The sequence below is a fragment of the Phasianus colchicus genome, chromosome 1 (assembly GCF_987193195.1).
Source record: "Phasianus colchicus chromosome 1, bPhaCol1.hap1.1, whole genome shotgun sequence".
Taxonomy (NCBI): domain Eukaryota; kingdom Metazoa; phylum Chordata; class Aves; order Galliformes; family Phasianidae; genus Phasianus; species Phasianus colchicus.
Genome location: NC_143436.1, coordinates 190,302,275 through 190,322,990, shown reverse-complemented (window position 1 = coordinate 190,322,990; position 20,716 = coordinate 190,302,275). Strand labels below are relative to the sequence as shown.

Sequence of the window (20,716 nt, the reverse complement as noted above, 5' to 3'; positions counted from 1 at the left end):
TGCTTCCATGTGAAGGAGAAACCAATCACTTCAAAGCCACTAATGCCTTCTGGATGGTTTCTGCCACTTATTTGTTACTCAGAGAGATTAAGCTTGGCGTGGTCTCAGGTTGTGACAGGGGAGATTCAGGTTGGATGTTAGGAAAAAAATTCTCTGAAATGGTCAGGTGCTGGAATGGGCTGCCAGTGGGGTGGTGGAGTCACCGTCTCTGGAGGTGATCAGTAAATGTTCAGGTGTTGTAAGGGACATGGTTTAGTGGGGAAGTATTGGTGATAGGTGGATTGTTGGACTGGATGACCTTGGAGGTCTTTTCCAGCCTCGGTGATTCTGTGTTCAAAGCCAGTCAGAGCTGAGGTGCAGCCCTCTGTGCCCATCCAAGGTAATGAGTGAAAAATTGTGGCAAAAAGAAGATAATTAGTTCGGATGATAAAGAGGGCAATGGTGAACACTGTGAAGGAAACTGAAGTGGGACAGGGAAAACAATAGGTGAACAGAGCAAATTCAGGAAGAGAGCATCACGCTGAGGAATAATCTAAAATGTGTGGAAACAGTAATCCCTATTTGCTGCAGAAAAACTCCTTGCCTTATGATAGCAGATAGCAGATAGGAATGTTTCAACTCCATCAGCTGCACAATTTCACATTTAGATGCAATGAAAAGCCCATGGCAGGTAAAGCAGAGGGCCGGGTCCTGCTGACCATGCTTACAGAAAGGTTTCTGTAACTGTGACTCTGGGTGAAGGGATGAGGACTATTGGATCACACTGGTTCTCCCTGCATGGGGTTGGCAGCCCACAGCTTCTGCATGTCCTTTTTTTTGGCTCTTGAGGTTGGATATCATGAAGAGTTCATTCTCACAGTGGTGAGGCAGTGGCACAGGTGCCAGTGAGGTGGTGGAGTCTCTGTGCCCAGAGGTTTTCAAGAAAAGGGTAGATGTGGCGCTGAGGGATATGGTGTGTGGGCATGGCAGGTGGTTGGACTGGAGGATCTTAGTGGTCTTTTCCAGCCTTAATGATTCTGTGATTGTTATTGGAGCTGGAGCTTGCATGTGTGAGCTTGCCCAGCAGGAGGAAGGACTGAAAGCACCTGTGCTTCATTACGGGTGGATCTGTACAGCCTTCTGGTCGAATTAGAGTTAAACCTTGCAAAATACCACAGTATTGTCTTGCCTGGGGAAATCACCTGAGCCTGGAACATGCCCTGCCATCTGCAGGCTGCGGTGCCACGGTGCCACCGCAGGGCCACCTCTGCTGATGCTCACCCAACCCAAACACTTGTACCCCCTGTAACTGTGTGCCAGCCTTGAGCTCTCCTCCTGCTTCGTGCCACGGCAGGGCATGTCTCTGGCTCAGCTTGTGGTCACAGTGGTGGTTTAAACAGATGTACTGGGTGGGGAAGGCTGGTTGAGGTGTGGATGAACACCCCAGCCCTGATCGTCAGCTGCGGCCCCAGTGCCCTAAAGCACAACAGTGGTACAAGGCTTAGCCCTGTGCCTGCAGAAAAGAACAACAACAGCAACAACAAAAATAGGGGAAAAAAAAAGAAAGAAAAAGAATTCTACGCTTTAAAAAAAGAAAAACAAACAAAAAAAAAATAATGTGTGATGTATTGCTGAGAGTGGAGACAGGGCAGAGGTTGAGGCACAGCTTCCCTGGGGAGAGGGAGCCTTGTGTGCGACTGAGTCAGCAGGAAAGGTCACTCAGCCCAAAGGCTCCGGTTGCAAAGGAGGGGATTTCGTAAGGGAAAATGCTGCAGTGTTTTCGTGTTCAGTGCTGACAGCTTGATAGCTCAGTGTGTGCACGTAGGAACAGCAATTCTGGTAGATGGGGGGCATAGGGCAGTGATGGTCAACCCCAACTGCCCTCTGAATTTCTTCTTTGTCCTTTGCTTTCTTTCTCCCCCCCCCCAGTTCTCCCACATCCACTGCTCCCTCTTTAGTTCTGGCGTTTAATCTCTTCATCACACTGTTTGTTTTACGTCCCTGGCTTCTCTTCCAGCTCCAGTTCGGGGGTCATTATCACATATGATTAGTCTTGGAGCCTAATGAAGGGGATCAGACATAACTCTAGGGTATGTCTGAGCCACTTAGACTTTCTGAGCTCAAAGATCTGCAGAGGAAGTTTATTTTTAAGGTTCCTGAGAAGATAAATTTGAATGTTGGGTTGTTTGGGGTACAAGTAATATAAATGAAATTGCTCCAGGGTAGCAATGCCCTCTGGGATTTGAAGAATCCCAGGGATAATTATCCAGTGCTGAGTAAGTCTCAGTAGTCTTGAAATAGCTTTTAGTAGATGATCACATTTTTCTTTGTGCTGGCTGGTCTGAAAGCTGGAAGCCATATATTAGCATTTAGCCTTGATTATTAGAGGAGCATCAACACATTCTCAACACTGCATTATCTAGGAAAAGCCACACATGGAAGCACGAAACTCTTATATAACAGCCCCAGGAAACATACAAGCACATTTGGAAGCCTGCTTTTTGAGGTCCCACTGCTGGGTGTTGGAGCACGGTGAGGTCCGAGCATCCTCAGGGCTGCTCCAGCTGTGTGCCTGCACGCCAGCTCAGTGGTGACGTGGTTGTGCAGTGACTCAGCTGCCCCTCCTGACTGTCAGCCGGTGTGATGCAGATCATTAGTCACTAATTGGTGTGGTTAGCCTTTTTTTAGGCTCCTGAAGAAGCCAAGGGTCACACTAACACCATGCAGATGAATTGGTCTTTCACCTTGCCAGCCTTTGGGTCCATCAGATGATAGACAGAGGGCTGTTTTGCTGTGTTCTGTCAGGCTGACTCAACCTTGTAAGACATATGGGGCTTGTCAGAGGACAACAATTCTCTAAGACTCTTTTTTTGCCTTCTTTTTTTCTCACCACCCTCCATCCCCTGTGCTTCCCATCTTTGGTTCCATCTCCTCATCCATAACCTCTGTGTACCAATAGATTGAGTACCACTCTCAGAAACCCAACTGACAGCTGTGGATCCATCTCTTTACCAAAGTCTTCTATGCTGTTACTGCTGAGGACAGGTGTTATTGGTCTCGACGACAGGTTTTTGCCACCAACTGCAATGCCTGCATTTTCTTGAAAACCTTCTTTTCTGGCTGTGGCACCAGCAGCACCCTTTGGGTGAACCGGAGAGGAGCTGTGCATTGCTTGCTTGGCTGCAGCAAGCTCTGCATCTGTGCTTGGTCCTTTCCATGCTTTAAGCAAGCAAAGGAAGTCCTGTAGATCTTCCCCATGTAGGCAGCCCCACCCTTGTCCTGTGGCATTGCCAAAATGCCAGTGTGAGCATCCTGGCAAGGGGTTGCATAGGGATTCTTGTGGGCATGCTATGTTCCCCTTCACCTCTTGCATCTTCTTTTCCCATTTGACATTTATGCTAAGCTGTTCTCACAAAGTTTTGCTTTGGCTTTATTTTTATCCAATTTCCCAGTGCCCCCCCCAGTCCCAGCTCCACGTGCCCTAGGCTGAAGGCAGCTCTGATGACTCACAGGATGGCACGAAAGCCAGAAGCAGGCTGAAGCCATGCAGTTGGTGACGTTGCTGGAACTGTGTGGACTCTGCCTGTGCAGTGCCACCAGCATAGGACAGGCTTGTGTCCCTTATCTGGGGAGTCTGCACGTGCTGGGGAGACCTTTGTTGTGATAGTTGGAGGAACAAAGTCCAGTGGGAAAGGAAGAGCATTTCCCTGGCAGGAAGGAGTCAAAACTCAGAGCTGTCCCGCAGCAGAGCTGCACAGCCAATGTGAGGACACCACTTCAGTCACTGCTTTGGTTCACGCTTGTCACTCTCCCTCTCTTCCAGCTGCGTAAATGAGTATGGAAGATTATGATTTCCTCTTCAAAATTGTTTTAATTGGCAACGCTGGCGTGGGGAAGACCTGCTTGGTGCGGCGCTTCACCCAGGTAAGGTTGATGTGGGAGAATGGACGTCCCCACCAGCACTGCATCTCCATGGGGGGAGTTTGTTGTCCATGCTTGTGACCTTGTCTCACCTCTATTGAGTGCATCAGTACTTGGTGCTGTACGTGGTCCTGCTGGGGCTTTTGCTATAAGGACCTTCTGGTGCTCTCTGTATGGACTTTTCATTCTCATCCCTTCTGGGCCAAGCTGCTGCTGCACAGAGCTGTCCCTAGCATTGTTCATCAGTAGGAGATAAATTAATTTGGTTCCTGGGCTATCAGCCCAGGGGCTTCTGTTAACATCAGATCCCCTTTAGGGTTTACACCTGAAGAGTTAATGGGGGCACTGAATGAATTGAAGCAGTGTGAAATGGTGCTGGCAGCAAAATGAGACCTTGTGGCAAAAATCTGTGCTCCCTATATTTGTGGCTTTACATATAGCAGCTCCCAAAAATCTTTTATTAACAGCAGAGGCTGGTGAGACAATATCTGCCTGGTTGCTGACAGTGAGTCAAATGCAAAGCTCTGAGAACTGCCTTTGCTTTTTTTGTGACAGAATAGCAGGGAAGGAACCAGGCATCTGTAATTTGGACTCAGAGTTTGCATGATGTGTTATAAAATGCAAGTTATGTTTGCTTTTTTTTTAATTTGTGCTAAACCTAATGATGTTAAACATACTCTCTGGTTGCCTGTACTAGCTGATGGCAATGAAGCTGCTCAGATCAGAAGGGTTAACTGCAAAATCTGCTGCTGCTATTCCTTGCACCTTGGCAGTGTTGCTGCTGCTGTAGGGAATGGCTGTGCCCCAAAACCAACACAGCTTTGCAGGCTGGGACACCAGAAATCAAAAAGCTCTGCTAAGTTCTTTTTGGTTGGCTGTACTCCTCCCTTCTGGAAGCTGAGAACTTCCAGCTGCAGGCTGTGCTCTGGGAGCAGGATCCAGCTGCTCAGGAGCTGCTGAGGGTGCCCTGGGCACTTTTCTTCAGGTTCCCATTTCTTTCAAGGCAAAGAAAGATTGGATCAGAGAGCCCTTCCCTTGCTTCTGTGCATTTAGAAGAGGCAGAAGGTATTTTCCCCTCTCCTTTTCCCTTTGTGCATTATTGAGTAATAGAATACCCCGAGTTGAAAGGGACCCACAAGGGACTGCAACTCCTGGCTCCACACAGGACCACCCAAAATTCAAAGCTGGGGAAATGTCATTGTTTAACTTCCCATAAGAGGTGGCAATAAATTTTGTGGCTTCTCCCAGTGGGTGCAGCAGGGATGGGTCAGCGTGCAGAGCTCTCTGGACCCAGTCCCCACTACCTGGAGCAGCAGAGAAAGCAGTCACACCTTTCAGTGCAGCTCCTTCAGGGGTGTTCTATTTAAATGATAGAAATAAGTGTCTGGGGAACTGGGCAGGGGAGGAGCAGGGATGGGGACATGCAGAGGGAGTCTTGCCTTGCTACAGAACTTGTTTAACAAAACTTTTCTTTCAGGGGCTTTTCCCACCAGGCCAAGGAGCCACGATTGGGGTTGACTTTATGATTAAAACCGTGGAGATAAATGGTGAAAAAGTAAAGGTAGGAACATGATGGCTTTCATTATAAACTCATATGGTGACACGATAGTTTGGCTTTCTTGCTTCAGCCCTCCTGCTGGATCTTAACAGTGGATCTCAGGATCTTAACAGTGAACGTGCTGTAAGGAAGAACATGGAAAGGGGAGATCTTGCAAAACTTGTCTCCCACTTCTCTTGAGTTACAGACCAAAGAGGATTGATGAGATCACAGTACTGGTGCTTTGCTCAACAGGTTGAAGTGAGCTCTTTTACTCTCCAGAATGGGGTGTTTGCAACCAAATCATCACCTTGTCCTCTGCTACCTTCAGAAACTAGCCAGGGTATCATTTGGCAAGGAGATGGGTGAAAACACACTGGGATCCAAGCTAATTCTTTACTGGGAGCTGCGGTTCAATTCCAATGCCCAAAGGCACTGACTGGTGCCTCTTAAGTCATTTGAGATTTCACCAGAGCTGTTGTGGTGTTCCAGACCTGTGAGAAGAGTATGAACTTCCTATGTCACAGAATCACAGAATCACAAGGTGGCCGGAGTCCCTGAGCTGCTCCTGGAATTATTTTTCCTGTGTTAAATACCTGCCCATGAGTATTGAGGTGAAGAACAGCATTTTTTTTCCCTTGCTGCCTTCATCTTATCTAATGGTGGGAGAGTGGGAGAGTGGCAGCAGTGTGACAGTGGCTGGATGTGAGAATGAGACCTATCTTCAAGCTTGTGGAAGTGGTGGGATGAAAACAGTGGATTTAGGCAACTTTTCAGTCCTGCAAATTTTTCCACCTGTGTTTTAGTGCAGTGTTTTGGTGTTGTTTTTTTTTCTTAGTAGAAGGTCAGGTGGAAGTCAGCTTTTAAAAGCACTTTGCTGCTTGAGTAGCTGTACAAAGTTATGGCAAGTGATGATCCTTGACCAAGAGACCTTCCAGCCTGAGGAGGTGGAGGATATCATCTAGTCCAACCCCTGCCTAAGCAGGCTCTCTAGAGTAGGTTACAAGAAATGGAGTTCATTTTTACCTTACCTACCTGCCATAATCCAGCTGTCATTGACTCCTGGTCAATGGAGGGAGAAAGGCAGTCTTGGAGGAAGGCTTTCCCATCTGCTGCAGGCACCATCCTTTCCTGGTTGCCTCCCTGCTGCCATCTGTGTGTCCTGCTGGGTGCAGATGGAGCCCCAACAGCTTTGCTTCTGTCTGAGGTCCAGGTTTTGAATGGCTGAAGTTAGTGGAAGTCAGCAACATTGAGTCTTGCTGAAAGGCAGGAGGACTCCTGTTTGCCTCTTGCATTAGTGCAGGCAGGGAGGTGAACTTGTAGATGAGGTTTTCTGAGTAAGCACTACTAGTAAGAATCAACATTTAATGAGTGGGAAAAGCAGGGATGACTCACAGCATGGAGTGGAAGAAGTGACATCTCAGTGCAGCGAGGCACTTCTGTGAGCTCGTGGAGCTGTGCCCAAGCCATGAGTGCCTCTGTGCCAGGCAGCATCTCCTGCAAAGCCACTGAGATCCAGAGCCATGCACCAAGAAGGTTTTCAGACTTACAAATAAATTTCTGGGAAAAATACTCTCTAGCTTTTAAAATTACATTGTAAAGTCGGTGGAGAGACACATTTCATATGGGAGGCTGGTAGATACCCCAGGACAACACTCTGCAGTTTAGGGGTTTTTCATCTATCTGATCATTTCTGACAGAACTAAACACACGTGCAGTGTGTGCTCTGAGAGGCTACACAACTGTGATAGTAATTACAGTGCCAGTCACCAATAAGCATCCTCACCACTACAAACACAAGGCTCTGCTGAGTGCACCTGTGTTCTTACTGCACTTTCCTATGCTTTTCCAAGCTCAGTGCACGTGCAAAATGCTGGGGCAGAGGGGAGCATCAGCTGCCTCTCAGGAAATGAACATCCAGGTAACTTTTCTGCAGGTGGAGTCAGCCCTGGCCAACAACAAACCATCTGCCACTTTTGATTTCCAGTGTTACATTAAAGCAGTATGGTTAAGCCTTTATCTGCTCACAGACCTTCACATTGAGTGCAAAGCATTTATCTACTAAGGGTAACCACTAGGCCAATCTGTAGGTATTTTTCCTGGGAAATAACTGGACAAGAACTGCAACAAAGTTGTCAGTACTTTTTCCATCTGTGGAGTTAGGAGGCTGGTTTGTTTTGAAGGGAACTCGTTGGCTCTGCCAAGAGATTAAGCACAAGGCTGCCAGGAGCTGTAAGCCAGCAACAAATTCCTTTCTCTGCAAAAATGTACTTTTTCAAAATCATACCCCACATCTGAAAGCTGCTAATGGGGGCTCTTGTTTCAAGCTAATGTATTTGTGATGAGTAGCTGACATAGTTTGACTTTGGAACTGGGCTAGAATAAGGCTTCCTCTGTTGTGGGCTGCTGAATATATGGAAAAAATTTCAACTACTTTTAACTTTTTCTTCCCAAAGCACATAGGGTTCTGGCTGGAAATCAGCCTTTCACATATTTAATTCCGAAGAGGGGTGCTTAAAAAGTAGAAACTGAAGCAGAGCAATGTGCTTTCATGCAGATATGTGTTCATTTTGATTGCTTTTCTTTGCTGCCTTTTTGAAAAGTTGTGGCTTTGGTGACAAACCAAAAGCTGTCAGAGGGTCGAGTTATGAAAATGGTCTGAGTTCGATTCATACTGGGAAATGAATGTTGTTTTTCAGGACCTGGAGGGCTTGCCAAGCAGTGGTTCAACTCATGACCTCTGAGCTGTAGTTAGGGATCACACTGATCATGTTGGGAAGGAAGGCAGCCAGCAATGGGGTGGGACCTCTGAAGGAAATGTGTTGGAGTCCCTGGATGAGCCTGCAAATCTGAGCTGGTGGTTTCCACCCTCCAATGCATCATCTCGGGATAAATCACTGAGTCTCAAAGCTCAAGGAGAGGCTTTCCTGTCGTTGCTGGGACAGACCCTGCTGTGGGTTGGACCACAGAGCAGGAGGAGACTTTTGCCTGCATCACATAGGCCAGCATCTCTGTCCCCACGAAAGCCCTGTGAGCGCTGTGGGGAAGTCGGCAGCAACGCCAGCTGACTTTGTGCCTTGCATTTCAATCTGCAAAGGCAGAAATGGAAACAAAAAAGAAGGGCTGGGGGATGGGAAGCCAAAGGGGAGAAGAGCAAAGCACTTTCTCAGCAGTGGCTGTACGCTGAAGGCGTTTAGGTCAAAACAGCACTGCTAACAAAAAAAAAACCAAAAAAAACCCGACAAAAAAAACCACCACACCTTTAAATGATGTTTTTTCTCCTCTCCCCCTCGTTCTGCCAAAAGCTGCAGATCTGGGACACGGCAGGACAAGAGCGATTCCGCTCCATAACGCAGAGCTACTACCGCAGCGCCAACGCCTTGATACTCACCTACGACATCACCTGCGAGGAGTCCTTCCGCTGCCTCCCCGAGTGGCTGCGGGAAATCGAGCAGTACGCCAGCAACAAGGTCATCACTGTGCTAGTGGGTAAGTGGCCCGGAAGGGGGGTGAGCTGCCTCCTGGGGTGCCTGGTGACAAAGAAGTGGCGTCTGCTTGATGTGGTGATGCTTGAAGTGATGCGGCGGGTCTTGTTGCCATGCAGAGCTGTACGCACAGTGAGTTTGTTTGGGTCATTCCTCCTGCAGATGACCCCGAGGTGCTGATGGAGTTGGTCTGGACTCTACAGCTGTTTGTCAAAGCATAGAATCATAGAATCATTAAAGTTGGAAAAGACCTCTAAAAGATCATCTAGTTCAGCTGTCGACCCATCCCCACCATGCCCACTAACCGTGTCCCTCAGTGCCACATCTCCATGGCTCTTGAACAATTCTAGGTGACTCAACCACCTCCCTGGGCAGCCTGTGCCAATGAGTTACCACTTTCTGAGAAGAAACTTTTCCCAATGTCCTATCAGAACTTCCCCTGGGGCAACTTAAGGCCATTCCTTCTTGTCCTGTCACTATTACCTGGAACAAGAGGGCAACCCCTACCTTGCCACAGCCTCCTTTCAGGTCCCCCCTGAGCCTTCTCTTCTCCAGACTGAACAATCTCAGTTCCCTCAGCCACTCCCAGTAAGACTTGTGTTCCAGGTCCTTCACCATCTTTGTTGCCCTTCTCTGGATGTCCTGTCTCAAGCCTAATGCTACTTCATGCAGAGGTGGATAGTTCCCATGGATTGGTCCCATAAAGCACTGAAGCATTGGTTGTTCAGCTCTACAGAGCTAAGAATGGGAACTTATTCCTTGCAACTCCCAGGCCAGATCTCTCCGTGTAATTGGGGACCTGCTCAAGCTGGGGATGTGTGCAGGCTGATACTCCCCATAGCTGTGGACAGCAGAGTCTTGGCTCAAATGTGGGAACCAGCTCAGGGTGCAATAGCAATCTTAGCATTCGTGGATGAAGCAGAGATGGAAAAATGGGTATTTTTGCATGGATTTTAGGGAACCTAAAAATAAATACTGAATGTCATGTTAATCTATAGCAGCTTCAGCTCAAGCTGAAACAGACCTCAGGCCATCTGTCTGCTACAAGCAAGGTGAAAGTTATTTTGCTTACCCATGCTTCTCCTTGGTCCGCTTTTATATACTTGGTAGTCCAAGACTTGACTTTTAAAGGCCCAAGATTATATACAGAGAAATAGAAATGTAACTTGGGGAAAGCCAGAAAGTTTCATCCTGCAATGCCATTATTTCCTTAGTAGTTTGCTGTTTACAAGAAAAATCTAGAGCATTATAAAATACGTTCAATATGTCTTTAAAGATCTTTTGAATTTTACATGCCCTGATAGTATTGCAAGTGAGCCTTGGGATTTAAGGAGCTTCCATGCAAGAAACTCATTACACTCCATAAAAGAGTATGGCTCGTGTACAAATGGCACAGAAATAATTAATGACTAGCAAATGTATACATTAATTTTTAGGGAACATTAAGTTAATTATCTGTATCTGCTGTATGAAATATAAATGATGAGTGCCATAGCACCCACTTTGAAGATGGTAACACCCATGAACTGCTTTGAGTGATAATTTGTTTAGAACTTGTAACTTCAGTGTATAGAGTGGGCCCAAGACTTCTTTGGTCAGAAAAGAAGAGGGATGTTGGATGGAAGGAAGGCAATGGGAGGTGGCTTGCCAGTGGAAATGCAGCCATCTCCCATGGGTGCTCATGCCTGCTCCAGGACAAGGCTGGGAGAAATTTCCTCCTGAACCTGCAGAGTAACTGGACACGGCCCCCTGCTATCCTGTGTTTTGTTATCTTCCTTGTAAGATTAATTTATGGCCCAAGGATTGTGTTCGAAGTGAAGTGGTCAGTAACAAGCTATAATCATATCAGATCTGTGTTGGAGACGTTAATCAATCCCTTGATAAAATGAGCTCTGGAGGAAGGGGCTGGTTCCGTGCCCTACCTTGCTCCGTGAGCCCCCCAAGCCCATCCATGCTCCAAGCCAGACTGCTCACAGGTATATTTAATTAAACTAGGAGAGCACCTTCTGCACCAGACTCCCTTAAAGCTTGTAATGACATGAGGAGTATCACACTTAATGTCTCACATGCTGTAATTGACAGTTTAAGTGCTCCTCAGAGCCAGAACGGGAGAATTTTCAATAGATATTAAAATGGAAGTCCTTTAATGTCCTCTTTAATGTTGATAGCAGCAAACAAATGCACTAGTGCTAAATTAAAGCTGACTGACTTGGATGTTCACAGGGCATGTTCCATTAGGTGAGCTGATATTGAATGAACCCAGACCGTGAGTTGGGGAACCAATTATTTGAAAGGGAAAACACTGAAAGTTTCACATCAAAAGCACTGTCCATGCATATGGAATTATTGAATTGTTTGAGTTGGAAGAGGCCCTTAAAGGTCATCTAGTCCAACTTGCCTGCAATGAACAGGGATACCACAGCTGCATCAGTGCTCAGAGCCCGGTCCAGACTGACTTTGAGTGTCTCCACAGATGGGGCATCCACCACCTCTCAGGGCAACCTGTGTCGGTGCCTCACCACTCTTATTGTAAGAGCTTTTTTCTTATATCCGGTATAAATCTCCCCTCTTCAAGTGTGAAGCCATTTCCCCTTGTCCTATCGCAACAGACGCTGCTACAGAGCCTGTCCCATTTTTTCTTACAGACCCTTGTTAGATACTGAAAGGAAATCGGTACAGCACCAAACTTTTCCTTATCCCAAACTTCTGTTTATTTTGTTTTGAAAGTCAAATTAATTTCCTCTCTACAATCTTCTACCTGTGCAGGTAATAAGATTGATTTAGCTGATAAGAGGGAAGTCTCCCAGCAGAGAGCAGCGGAATTCTCCGAGGCACAGGACATGTACTATCTGGAAACCTCAGCAAAAGAATCGGATAATGTGGAAAAACTCTTCCTGGACTTAGCCTGCCGGCTGATCAGAGAGGCACGGCAGAACACCCTGGTGAACAATGTCTCATCCCCCTTACCAGGAGAGGGGAAAAGTATCAGCTATTTGACTTGCTGTAATTTTAATTAAAGAGCTGGCATGTGATTCCCCATCCGCCATGGGCCCTGAAGATTTTTCACTGGGATTTGTCTCCTCAGAGGGAATTCCGCCTTGACCCATCTGACTTCCTCGCAGTCAGGTCGCAGACCTAGAAGCATGGCAGGCTGACAGCTCCAGCTGCATGGCAACGTAGCAGAATATAACGTGGTTCACATTTAATTTTTCTTGCAGTCTCTGGAGTGGGTTAGGAGAAAGGAGAGTTGCACAAGAGCTTCATGTGATGCAGAAAATGAGCTATCGCGTTTCCTTCTGGGGGAGATAAGAGCAACCTCTCTTGGGGAAGATTTGGAAGAGGTCAAAATCTCTCTTACAGAACAATGTGTTCGTTCCTTTTTAAAAGAAGAAAAAAACCAACCATGAGCACTGACCCAGGACTACGCTGGCAGTCATCCAGGCTGCCAGCTGAGTGAATTCTTGGGACGTGTATATAGCGTCTTTGTGGAGGAAGGTGTTTGAAATAGTGTTATGTCTCTCATCTACAGGCACTTTCATGAACGTGGAATAATAATAATAAAAAAAAAAGTTATATATCTCAACATTTCCAAACAACAGTTTGAGAAGGCATGGATACAGCTCAGTTGCTCCCTTTGGTGCTAGCAGTTCAGCAGATATTCCATAGACCAAATGTAGTTTTACTACATTGCTGTCCTCTGAATGTGTAACCTAGACTGATTAAGAAAAGAACACTAATAAGCACTGTTCATTAAAATCTCATTACCTCTTTTTCTAGGCCTGAACATAGCGAGAAACGACTGTGCTTCTTTGATACCCACTGCAGTATGAAAAGACTTCCTGGAAATATAATAAACATGTAACTAAGAAAACGTCCCTCCTCTAATCAGTTATGTTCAAAAGTGAAAAATGCCTTGGGAAATGTTACTGGTGGAACAGAAGAAGTGCACCAGACATGACCAAAATGTTTTGCGCGTGCTGATTGTGCAGAAGGGTTCAAAGAGAGCACAGTTCATGTGGCAGCCTGCAATATGTCTGGGTTAAAAATAAAGCTTGTAGATAAAGTTCCTGCTGGAAAGGCAGGCGTATGATTTTGTAGAGAAATTTTTTTTTTTAATGCTAAATGGAAATAGCAGCAGGTTACAAGTGGCATCGTTCTGTGTCTGACCCATCTGGCGATCACCTTATGGAACTGTTCTCTGAGAAGCTCTGGAAGGTATCTTCTTGACCTCTCCTCTCTGCTAGAGTAGCTTTCACATTCAGGGCTGTAGAGTCATTTAATTTACTTGATGTTTAGTGCTCTTTATCTCAGACTCCAGCGTATGTGTAACTATTTAGGCAGTTTCTATCTACAAAGCCCCTGAAGTGGAAGCATTGTGGAATCTGTATTACACCTCGAGTGCCATATGCGAATGATGCAAATTTACACACTGACCTTAAAGCAACATTGGAATATAATGAATGTGCACATGGAAGATGATTTTTAGAAGTTTGAGTTCAGTTTAGCTGATCCAGGTATTATCTCTCCGGACAATTACATGGCTGTGATATGCTGTAATTTAAAGTTAATCACCTTAATATCATTTGGCATTTACTGAAGACTATAACAGAGCTTTTGTACTGACGTAAAAGCTGCCAGTAAGTTCCTCTTGAAAATAATAATAAAAAAAAGAGAAGTAGCATTTAAAAATGCTTTTTTACATTTTCCTGAAAAGATTTCTTTGGGTTGTATCATGGTGTGCCTTTGATCAGTAATGGTGATACATGTATTTGAGAGAGAGGGGATAGTTGCATCATATGGCCATTTAAAATATTTTCTTGCTAATTTTACATCACTTTCTTCTTTTGTGATTAGTGCTAAAAATGAAGAAGTAGAAATTGTGGTACAAATTTTGCTTGTTATTGAGGTAAGACTTTGCAAAGTGCTGCTGCAGTCATTAGATGTTGGGGAAGTATGACTGATGCACTGGCCTGCACCAGTCCTTTTTGGTCTCTGCTCATGATGTCATCCAGAGGATTTAGAAAGGTGTGGGACTTCATGGCTTCTGCTCTTCTGAGTTGTGTGGTACAGCTTACAAGAGCACTGTCTTTCTTAAGCATTCCCCAGATTGCCAAACACAGCCTGATTTGAGCTTGTTCAGACCACCCAACACCAAAACAGCTGCTTCTGTTTATAGCAAGACTCAGGGTGTTACAGGTAAGGTAACACTCGAGTTAAAAATCAATATTACATTTAATTTCTAAAAGCTTTTACTCTCCAGATGCTGGGCTTGATAGCATATAATTGAGAAGAAGGGCAGGGCTCTTTGGTCAAGTGAATTGAGGAGGAAGGAGTCTACCTGCTGAAATATTGGTTGGTTCCTCAGCCTGGCTCCCAAAACCATCAAAGCTGGGCAGGTAAATCTTGTTGAATATCAGTATCAGTGCATTTTCAAATGCTCCTTGCATCATTTCTGGAAGTTGTACTCTAACACATCATCATGACTGAATGAATCAAACAGCAGAAGTTGCTAACGTTATTTTCTTGAGAATTCTCTTGGAGGTTTCCAGAAGGCAGAGTCTCTTTTCCAGTCCTTTCCTAACTTGTAGGTGGCTATTTTGGAGGCTAGCTACCTAACTCCAAGCATTGGTTCTTATTGCTGGCAAATCTTTGTGCAAGACCTCCAGCTCCAGACAGCAGTGTGCACTTCCAGAGATGTGTAGTTTTTGTGGTAGGGCCAATGTTGCATCTGACTTCTCCAGGGACAAATCTGAAGTGATTCCTTTTAAAGTTAATTCTATGTAGACTGTTAAGAAATTGAAAGGAAGCAAGGGTGGTGTGTTTGATTTTACAAGGTAATAAGCCAAAGCTGTAGCTTGAAACATGTTTTTTTTTGGTTTTTTTTCTGCAGTTAACAAACACAGTACTGGTTCAAGAGGCGATGTTTTATTGCAGCAGCTCCTCTGCAGGAGTAATTTTTCTCTACCTTCTAATATCCCTCTGGGACATAAAACCCATCTTTCCACCTAGCACTGAGGACTTACCTTCAAATCTGGTCCTCCGCTGAAGGCTCTGCAATCAGAAGAGGAGCTTTTTCAACAGATAATAACAACATATGTTGTAGCAGATTGATCAGAGAGTTGAAAAATTAAAGGAGATCTAAGAATACAAATCCCAGTTATCTGACAATCATCTCTCCAACTCTGACCAGCACCTAGCTGGATGATTGGGTTTTTGAGAGAGCTGACAGTAAGAGCTTTGTGATGCTCCATGGGTTGAGTGTCCAAAACCCATACAGAATCAGTGTGATGGGCCAAATTTGACTGGACATGTTCTCCACTATCAAGAGAGCATGGCATTGCTTTTGGCATAGCTACTAGGTTTTTGATGCTTTTTCAGAATGATACTCTCACACTCATGGTGTAATCTTCTTAGTTCTGGGTGAAAAATGGGTATTTATAGTAGTCCCCTAATTAAACCTTTTCTTTAAATGTTTTAGCACGTTGAATAGCTCCAATCAGAAGCCAATGTTGAATGGCCAATAGGTTTTTGTTTGCTCTTTAGCAAACCTGTTTGGAGAGGTTTCTAAAAGCATCTCCTGAAAACTAGATGATCTAAGCTCTGTTATCCCATTCAGCTGTTGATTCCATCAGGATGATGTTGGGTAAACCACTGAGTGTTCTGTGCTTCTGCTCACTCTTCGTGAGGTATACTTCCATCATTATTTTTCCTTAGGCATTTACTGTAATGTGCTGGGAGAAGCCATGATTCCCCTCTGTTCTTACTCAAGTTCCCCACGAGAGAGCGAGTGCTGGGAAAAAAACAACCAATGTCTTATCTGCCCTTCAGGAAAAAGTGTTTTGGTGGAAAAAATGGAATTATTGGGTCTCTCTTCCTACCTCACATCTCACTTTGATGCACAGGTAAGTCGCTTGAGCTGCAGTGGGATACGTGTTTGTGCTGAATGCTAAATGGCTTTGTGATCATTACTTAATGAAAACCACATGTAATGAGACAAGACGCTTTGTTCTTTGCTGTAGAATGCGTGAAACAGCCCTGACAATCTGCAAGCCTGCTGGTGCTGTTTGTCTTTTTGAAATAGCTGTATCAGTAACAGTGGGCTCCTGCTAGTCTACATTTAGTGGCTAATGGCTATTGAATTCCTTCGGCATCGGTAATAATAGCTGCAGGCAGAGGTTGACACAGCAGACAGTGATTTGAAAAGAGGGAAAGTCGAAATTAGTGATGCAGAAGCATTGTGGGTGTACACAAGTGGGACGACATGCTTTCCCCAGCTTTTGCTGGCAAGGGCTGCAATTAGTTATAGTCAAACCCACTGAGTTTTGCGTTGTTCCTCATCCCAAAGGACTCCTGTTTGTTCAGCTGCTTTTCCACTTGTCCTGTCTTTCCAGCATGAAGAACTGTCTGTAAGTCATGCTAAGACGTTGAGCTGATGTAATTTTTGTAGTTGGAGATTGAATTCACTTGGGAAACAGGTGAAATTCTCTAGCTGTTAAAATAGGCTGAGCAAACACATGGGATGCACAGTCTTTTGGAGGTGCCATCGTGGCCTGGCAGGACAGGAGATGCTGACATAGAGAAAACCTCTCCTGGATGTGGGGCATGCTGGGAAAGAGCTGTGTAGAGCTCAAAATGCAAGGTGAAGAGATGGTCCTCCTCTTGAGATTTCCTCAGTCCAGTCCTCTTTAAAAATGCAGTTGTGACTTAGATTTTGATTGCTCTGGATTTTAATAAGGGATGCTTTGAATTTGAGTCTTACCTGAGATTCTTCTGCCGTGTTGCTTTCAGTATCCAAGAACCCAATACCCTTGTACCCCGTGCTCCCCCCAGTGTCTATCAACTGGGAGACCTTTTTGAGTTTGAGAGTAAAAGATAGTTTGTATTGCTGGTGAGCACACGTGGAAACTCATAAATATTGGTATTGGTAAGGGCTCGCCAGAAAACACATTGGAGCCAAAGAAAATACTCACTTCTAGTATCATAGAATGGCTTAGGTTGGAAGGGACCCATCCAGTTCCAACTCTGGGCTGTGGGCACGTTGCCACCTACCCTCCAACCTGTTCTTGGGCACCTCCAGGGATGGGGCACTCACAGCTTCTCTGGGCTGCCTGTGCCAGGGCTTCACTGCCCTGTGAGTAAGAATTTCTTCCTGACATCTAATTTAAATGTCCCTTTTTTGGCTTAATGCCATTCCCCCTTCTTCTAACACTATCGAAGTGTAAGGCCAGTGAAAGATGTAATGTCAAAATCTGGCTCTGAAGCCACCCTCTCTTTCCTTGTACCAGATAAGTCCTCTTGTTGATGTGAGTAGTAATTGTTCTAGTTGCTGTTCACAAAGAAAGGATTGACATTTTGAAGGACAGAGCTGTTTTCTGATGGCACTGAGCAGTGGGGAGCCGCTTGCTTGGCTTCCCACAAGTGACCAGAGCATCCAAAGGAAAGCAGCCCAAAGGGAACCAGACTTTGAAATGCAATCACCCATTTGAATTGTAGCTAAATGTCCCATAAAGGTTACAGATCTCCCATCTGCCTCCTTTTAGGATTTATTTTGGCCGGGAAAACAGACAGCAGGGCCTGCTGCCTTGCTCTGACTTACCTCGCTCACAAGCTGAAAGGACCCAAAGCCTCCTGCTGCCAGGCATGCTATATCTGGCTGAGATGGATGGCCGGCTGTCATCACCCAGGGATGCGATCACACCCTTTCCCCTCTTGTGAATGAGCTGTAACTTAAACCAGGAGTAAAAAGTATGCAGAGTTAAGGGTGCTGAGTTTTTTTCCTCCAAACTGGGAGTCATGGATCCAGATCTTATCATGCCCTTCCAAGTATGGAGGAGGTAACGGGGGAAGGATAACACAGATATAGCTGAAAATGAGATGACAGTGACTAAGTTGTATTGGAAATTTAGCTGGAAATCAGCACCCAGATCAAGCTGTGGGCGTCGCTGTTTGTTGCAGGGGAGTTGGATTAGATGGCTTTTAAGGGTCTCTTCCAACTCAAACTATTCTGTGATTCAGTGAAATGTCAGTAATGGGTTATTCTGGTTTTAGGAGTATAGCAAGGGTTAAAAGCTCAGCTCTCCTGGCCATGGATAAACAAGAGCTGGCTGTGCTGCACTCGGGTTGTTTTCACATTAATATCAAGCTATTAGCACTTCCTGGATGTGATCGTGTCCTTTGAAGCCATTCTCCTTTTCCAGCAAGTTCAGAAGATAATTTTAGCCCTGATTAGTGCTATAATTAAATAACTGAGTCCCAGGCAGAGGCAGCAGGTGCCACCCATGCCACTGCTTTTTCCACCACTCCTCACGGGGGAACGTTCCCGAGGATGTGTGTGTTTGTGAGCACACCGCAGTGTTGTTCTGCAGAGCATCTCCTGGAGCCCAGCCTGCTTCGCTTCTGCTTGCTTTCTTCCTTGGCTGTTTCCTAATGTTTGTGACTGTCCCCTCTGTGCTGTGTGGCCTCACTGCCACCGCTGCACCACAACATAAGGACATGAAACATTCACCAAGGGCTACGGTGATGGGGAAGGGTCTGAGGGCAAGGTGTGTGAGGAGCAGCTGAGGTGTGTGGTGTGCTCAGCCCACAGCAGAGGGGCTGAGGGGAGGCCTGATGGCGGCTGCAGCTCCTCACAGGGAGCGGAGGGCAGCTGGGCTCTGCTCTGTGTGACAGCAACAGGGCCCGAGGGAACGGCATGGAGCTGTGACAGGGGAGGGGCGGGTGGAGGTGAAAGAAAGGGTCTGCATCAGAGGACAGTGGGCATGGAGCTGCTGGAGCTCAGGGAGCATTGCACAGTGCTGTCAGAAATTGGGTTTGGATATTGGGTGGTCCTGCACGGAGCCAGCAGTTGGGCTTCATGATCCGTGTGCGGCCCTCTCGGGATGTTTCATTTCTCTAAACTACTCTTACCCTTTCAGAGGATGTGATCAAGGGCTCTGGTGTCACATGAATGTAAACGTAGCGCTGGAGAGAAAAACAGCTCCTTAAGCCAACATTCTGGGGGAGAAAAGGCCACCTAATGAAAGCAGGGAGAAGATCTGGTGCTTGTTGCTGTGCTGGCTTTGAGCCTCTCTCACTCTCTGGATTCTAGAGAAATAGTTTGAAATGTGCAGTTTTCAGCATAATGAGATGCGCCGCAGCTATGTCACATCCCTTTCATTCCCCACAGCTGTTTACAAAAGAAAAACAAATAACTCAGCCTGCTGGGATGGGAGCAGCTGCAGTCACTCAGCTGTCAGTGCAGGACGGGCCTCTTTCTGCTCCGCTTTTATTCCCACTTCACTCTGTTCTGCTGCGCACATTCGGCTCTTCTGTGAATTTGCAGATGATGAGGGTTTTTTCCCCAGCTGCCTTTGATCTGTACAGAAAGACTCACCCAGATCTGCTTTGAATCCATTAATATGTTGAGTAGGCATTTTAATTTTCTGTTTCCTGGCTTGTTTCCCTTTGTCATGTTACCGAACTGACAAGTTCTCTGTACTCTGCCTCACGTTTGGCTTTTTAAGTCTAAAATGTTTTTCCTTTCCTTGAAAAGCTCTGATAATTCTTAGCGATCTTATCAAGGTGTTTTCACTTCCACAAAAGAAAAACTGAATTGCTCTCAGTGTTGATTACTACCAAATCAATCCTGGAGCACGTAATTCTTTTTACACCGTGAACAAAGTACATTTTACACCATCATCTGCAGCTTGAATTGTAGTTTAGAAGCCTGCTGAAGCCCTAAAAGCTGCATTTTGTTTGCAGCTTCCATGCCAGTGAAATCACAGCATTAAAGGAATTTCCTGGGCTGGAGCTTTTCCCACACATTTGGCTGTCTTGCAAAGACCCGCTGTCTTTTCCCCCAGTAATTGTGAATTTAGCACAATGTACAGAATTTTAGCAAGAACCCTGATTGCTCAAACGCCCTGAACATGTGGCCAGGAGGATGAGGAGCAGACACGCTTCTTGCTGATCAAGCACAACCATTTCAGTAGAGAGAATGAGCTGCTCTCAGTCAGGCCCTTGATGTTGGGTGGCTGGGACAGCACGGCCTTTGGGGAGGGGAGGTGTTAGAGGTCACCAAACTGGGAATAGTGGCCTGTCGGAAGCATTGGACCTGTCCATTTATTTCCAAGTTCCCGTTGTCAAGTGTGGTACAGTGGGGTTGAGAAAGGAATGTATTTTGGATGACTATGATGATGAATGTATGATGCTTCATGTTTATTTGTAATGTCCTTTTTATACTTAGAAATCGCTGATATCTGTATCTGTATGTAAATAAATGTTTAATCCTTTCCAGCTGGTGTTTAAAGTGTCTGATTTGATTGATTTTGGTTAGCTTTGATCTGCAAAGTTGCTTTTAACATAGATACGAGACAAAGTGATTCCCTTTAGGACGTGATTCAATTCAGATCTACAACCGCTGAGGATTCTGCTTGAGTTCAGCACCCCGCACTCCCAGCAAGGGCAGAGGTACAGCTGTCATCCACGGGAGCGATGTCCCTTTGCACTAAAGCAGCAGAAAGGAATCTGTTTACAATCAGAGCGTTTACAGCGGCATTGGAAACACCAAAGAAATGCCCATCGCAGTCACTAGAGGGTGGTGTTCGGCAGAGGGAGCATCCATACCCGAAGTCATTGCAAACAGGCTGCTGCTCCAACTCCTGGGATGGCATGGATGGTGGCCACGTTTGAGCTGGCTTATGTTCTTTGTTCGGTTTATAATGCTGGTTCTTCAGCCCTCACCTTGCTCTTTTCATGCCCACAGCTGGACTTCCCTCATTATCGGCCTTTTTTGGGTGGAGAGAACCCCCCACTG

General features: G+C 45.8%; 1 protein-coding gene across 2 annotated transcripts in view; it reads left to right on the top strand.

Moving 5' to 3' along the window:
* Nucleotides 1–20,458, top strand: part of RAB30 (RAB30, member RAS oncogene family) — a 47,177-nt gene extending 26,719 nt beyond the window's left edge. The window contains exons 2-6 of one of the 2 annotated variants that reach the window (XR_016463466.1): nt 3,803–3,903; nt 5,378–5,461; nt 8,743–8,926; nt 11,689–14,318; nt 15,637–20,458. Coding sequence is in view for 1 of the 2 variants with exons in the window: in XM_031612460.2 (XP_031468320.1) it covers nt 3,811–3,903; nt 5,378–5,461; nt 8,743–8,926; nt 11,689–11,939 (612 nt within the window). In the remaining variant the exon portion in view is untranslated. Of the gene's footprint in view, nt 1–3,802; nt 3,904–5,377; nt 5,462–8,742; nt 8,927–11,688 lie in introns of both variants that reach the window. The other variant, XM_031612460.2, reaches the window with a different exon arrangement.
* The last annotated feature ends 258 nt before the right edge of the window (nt 20,459–20,716 follow it).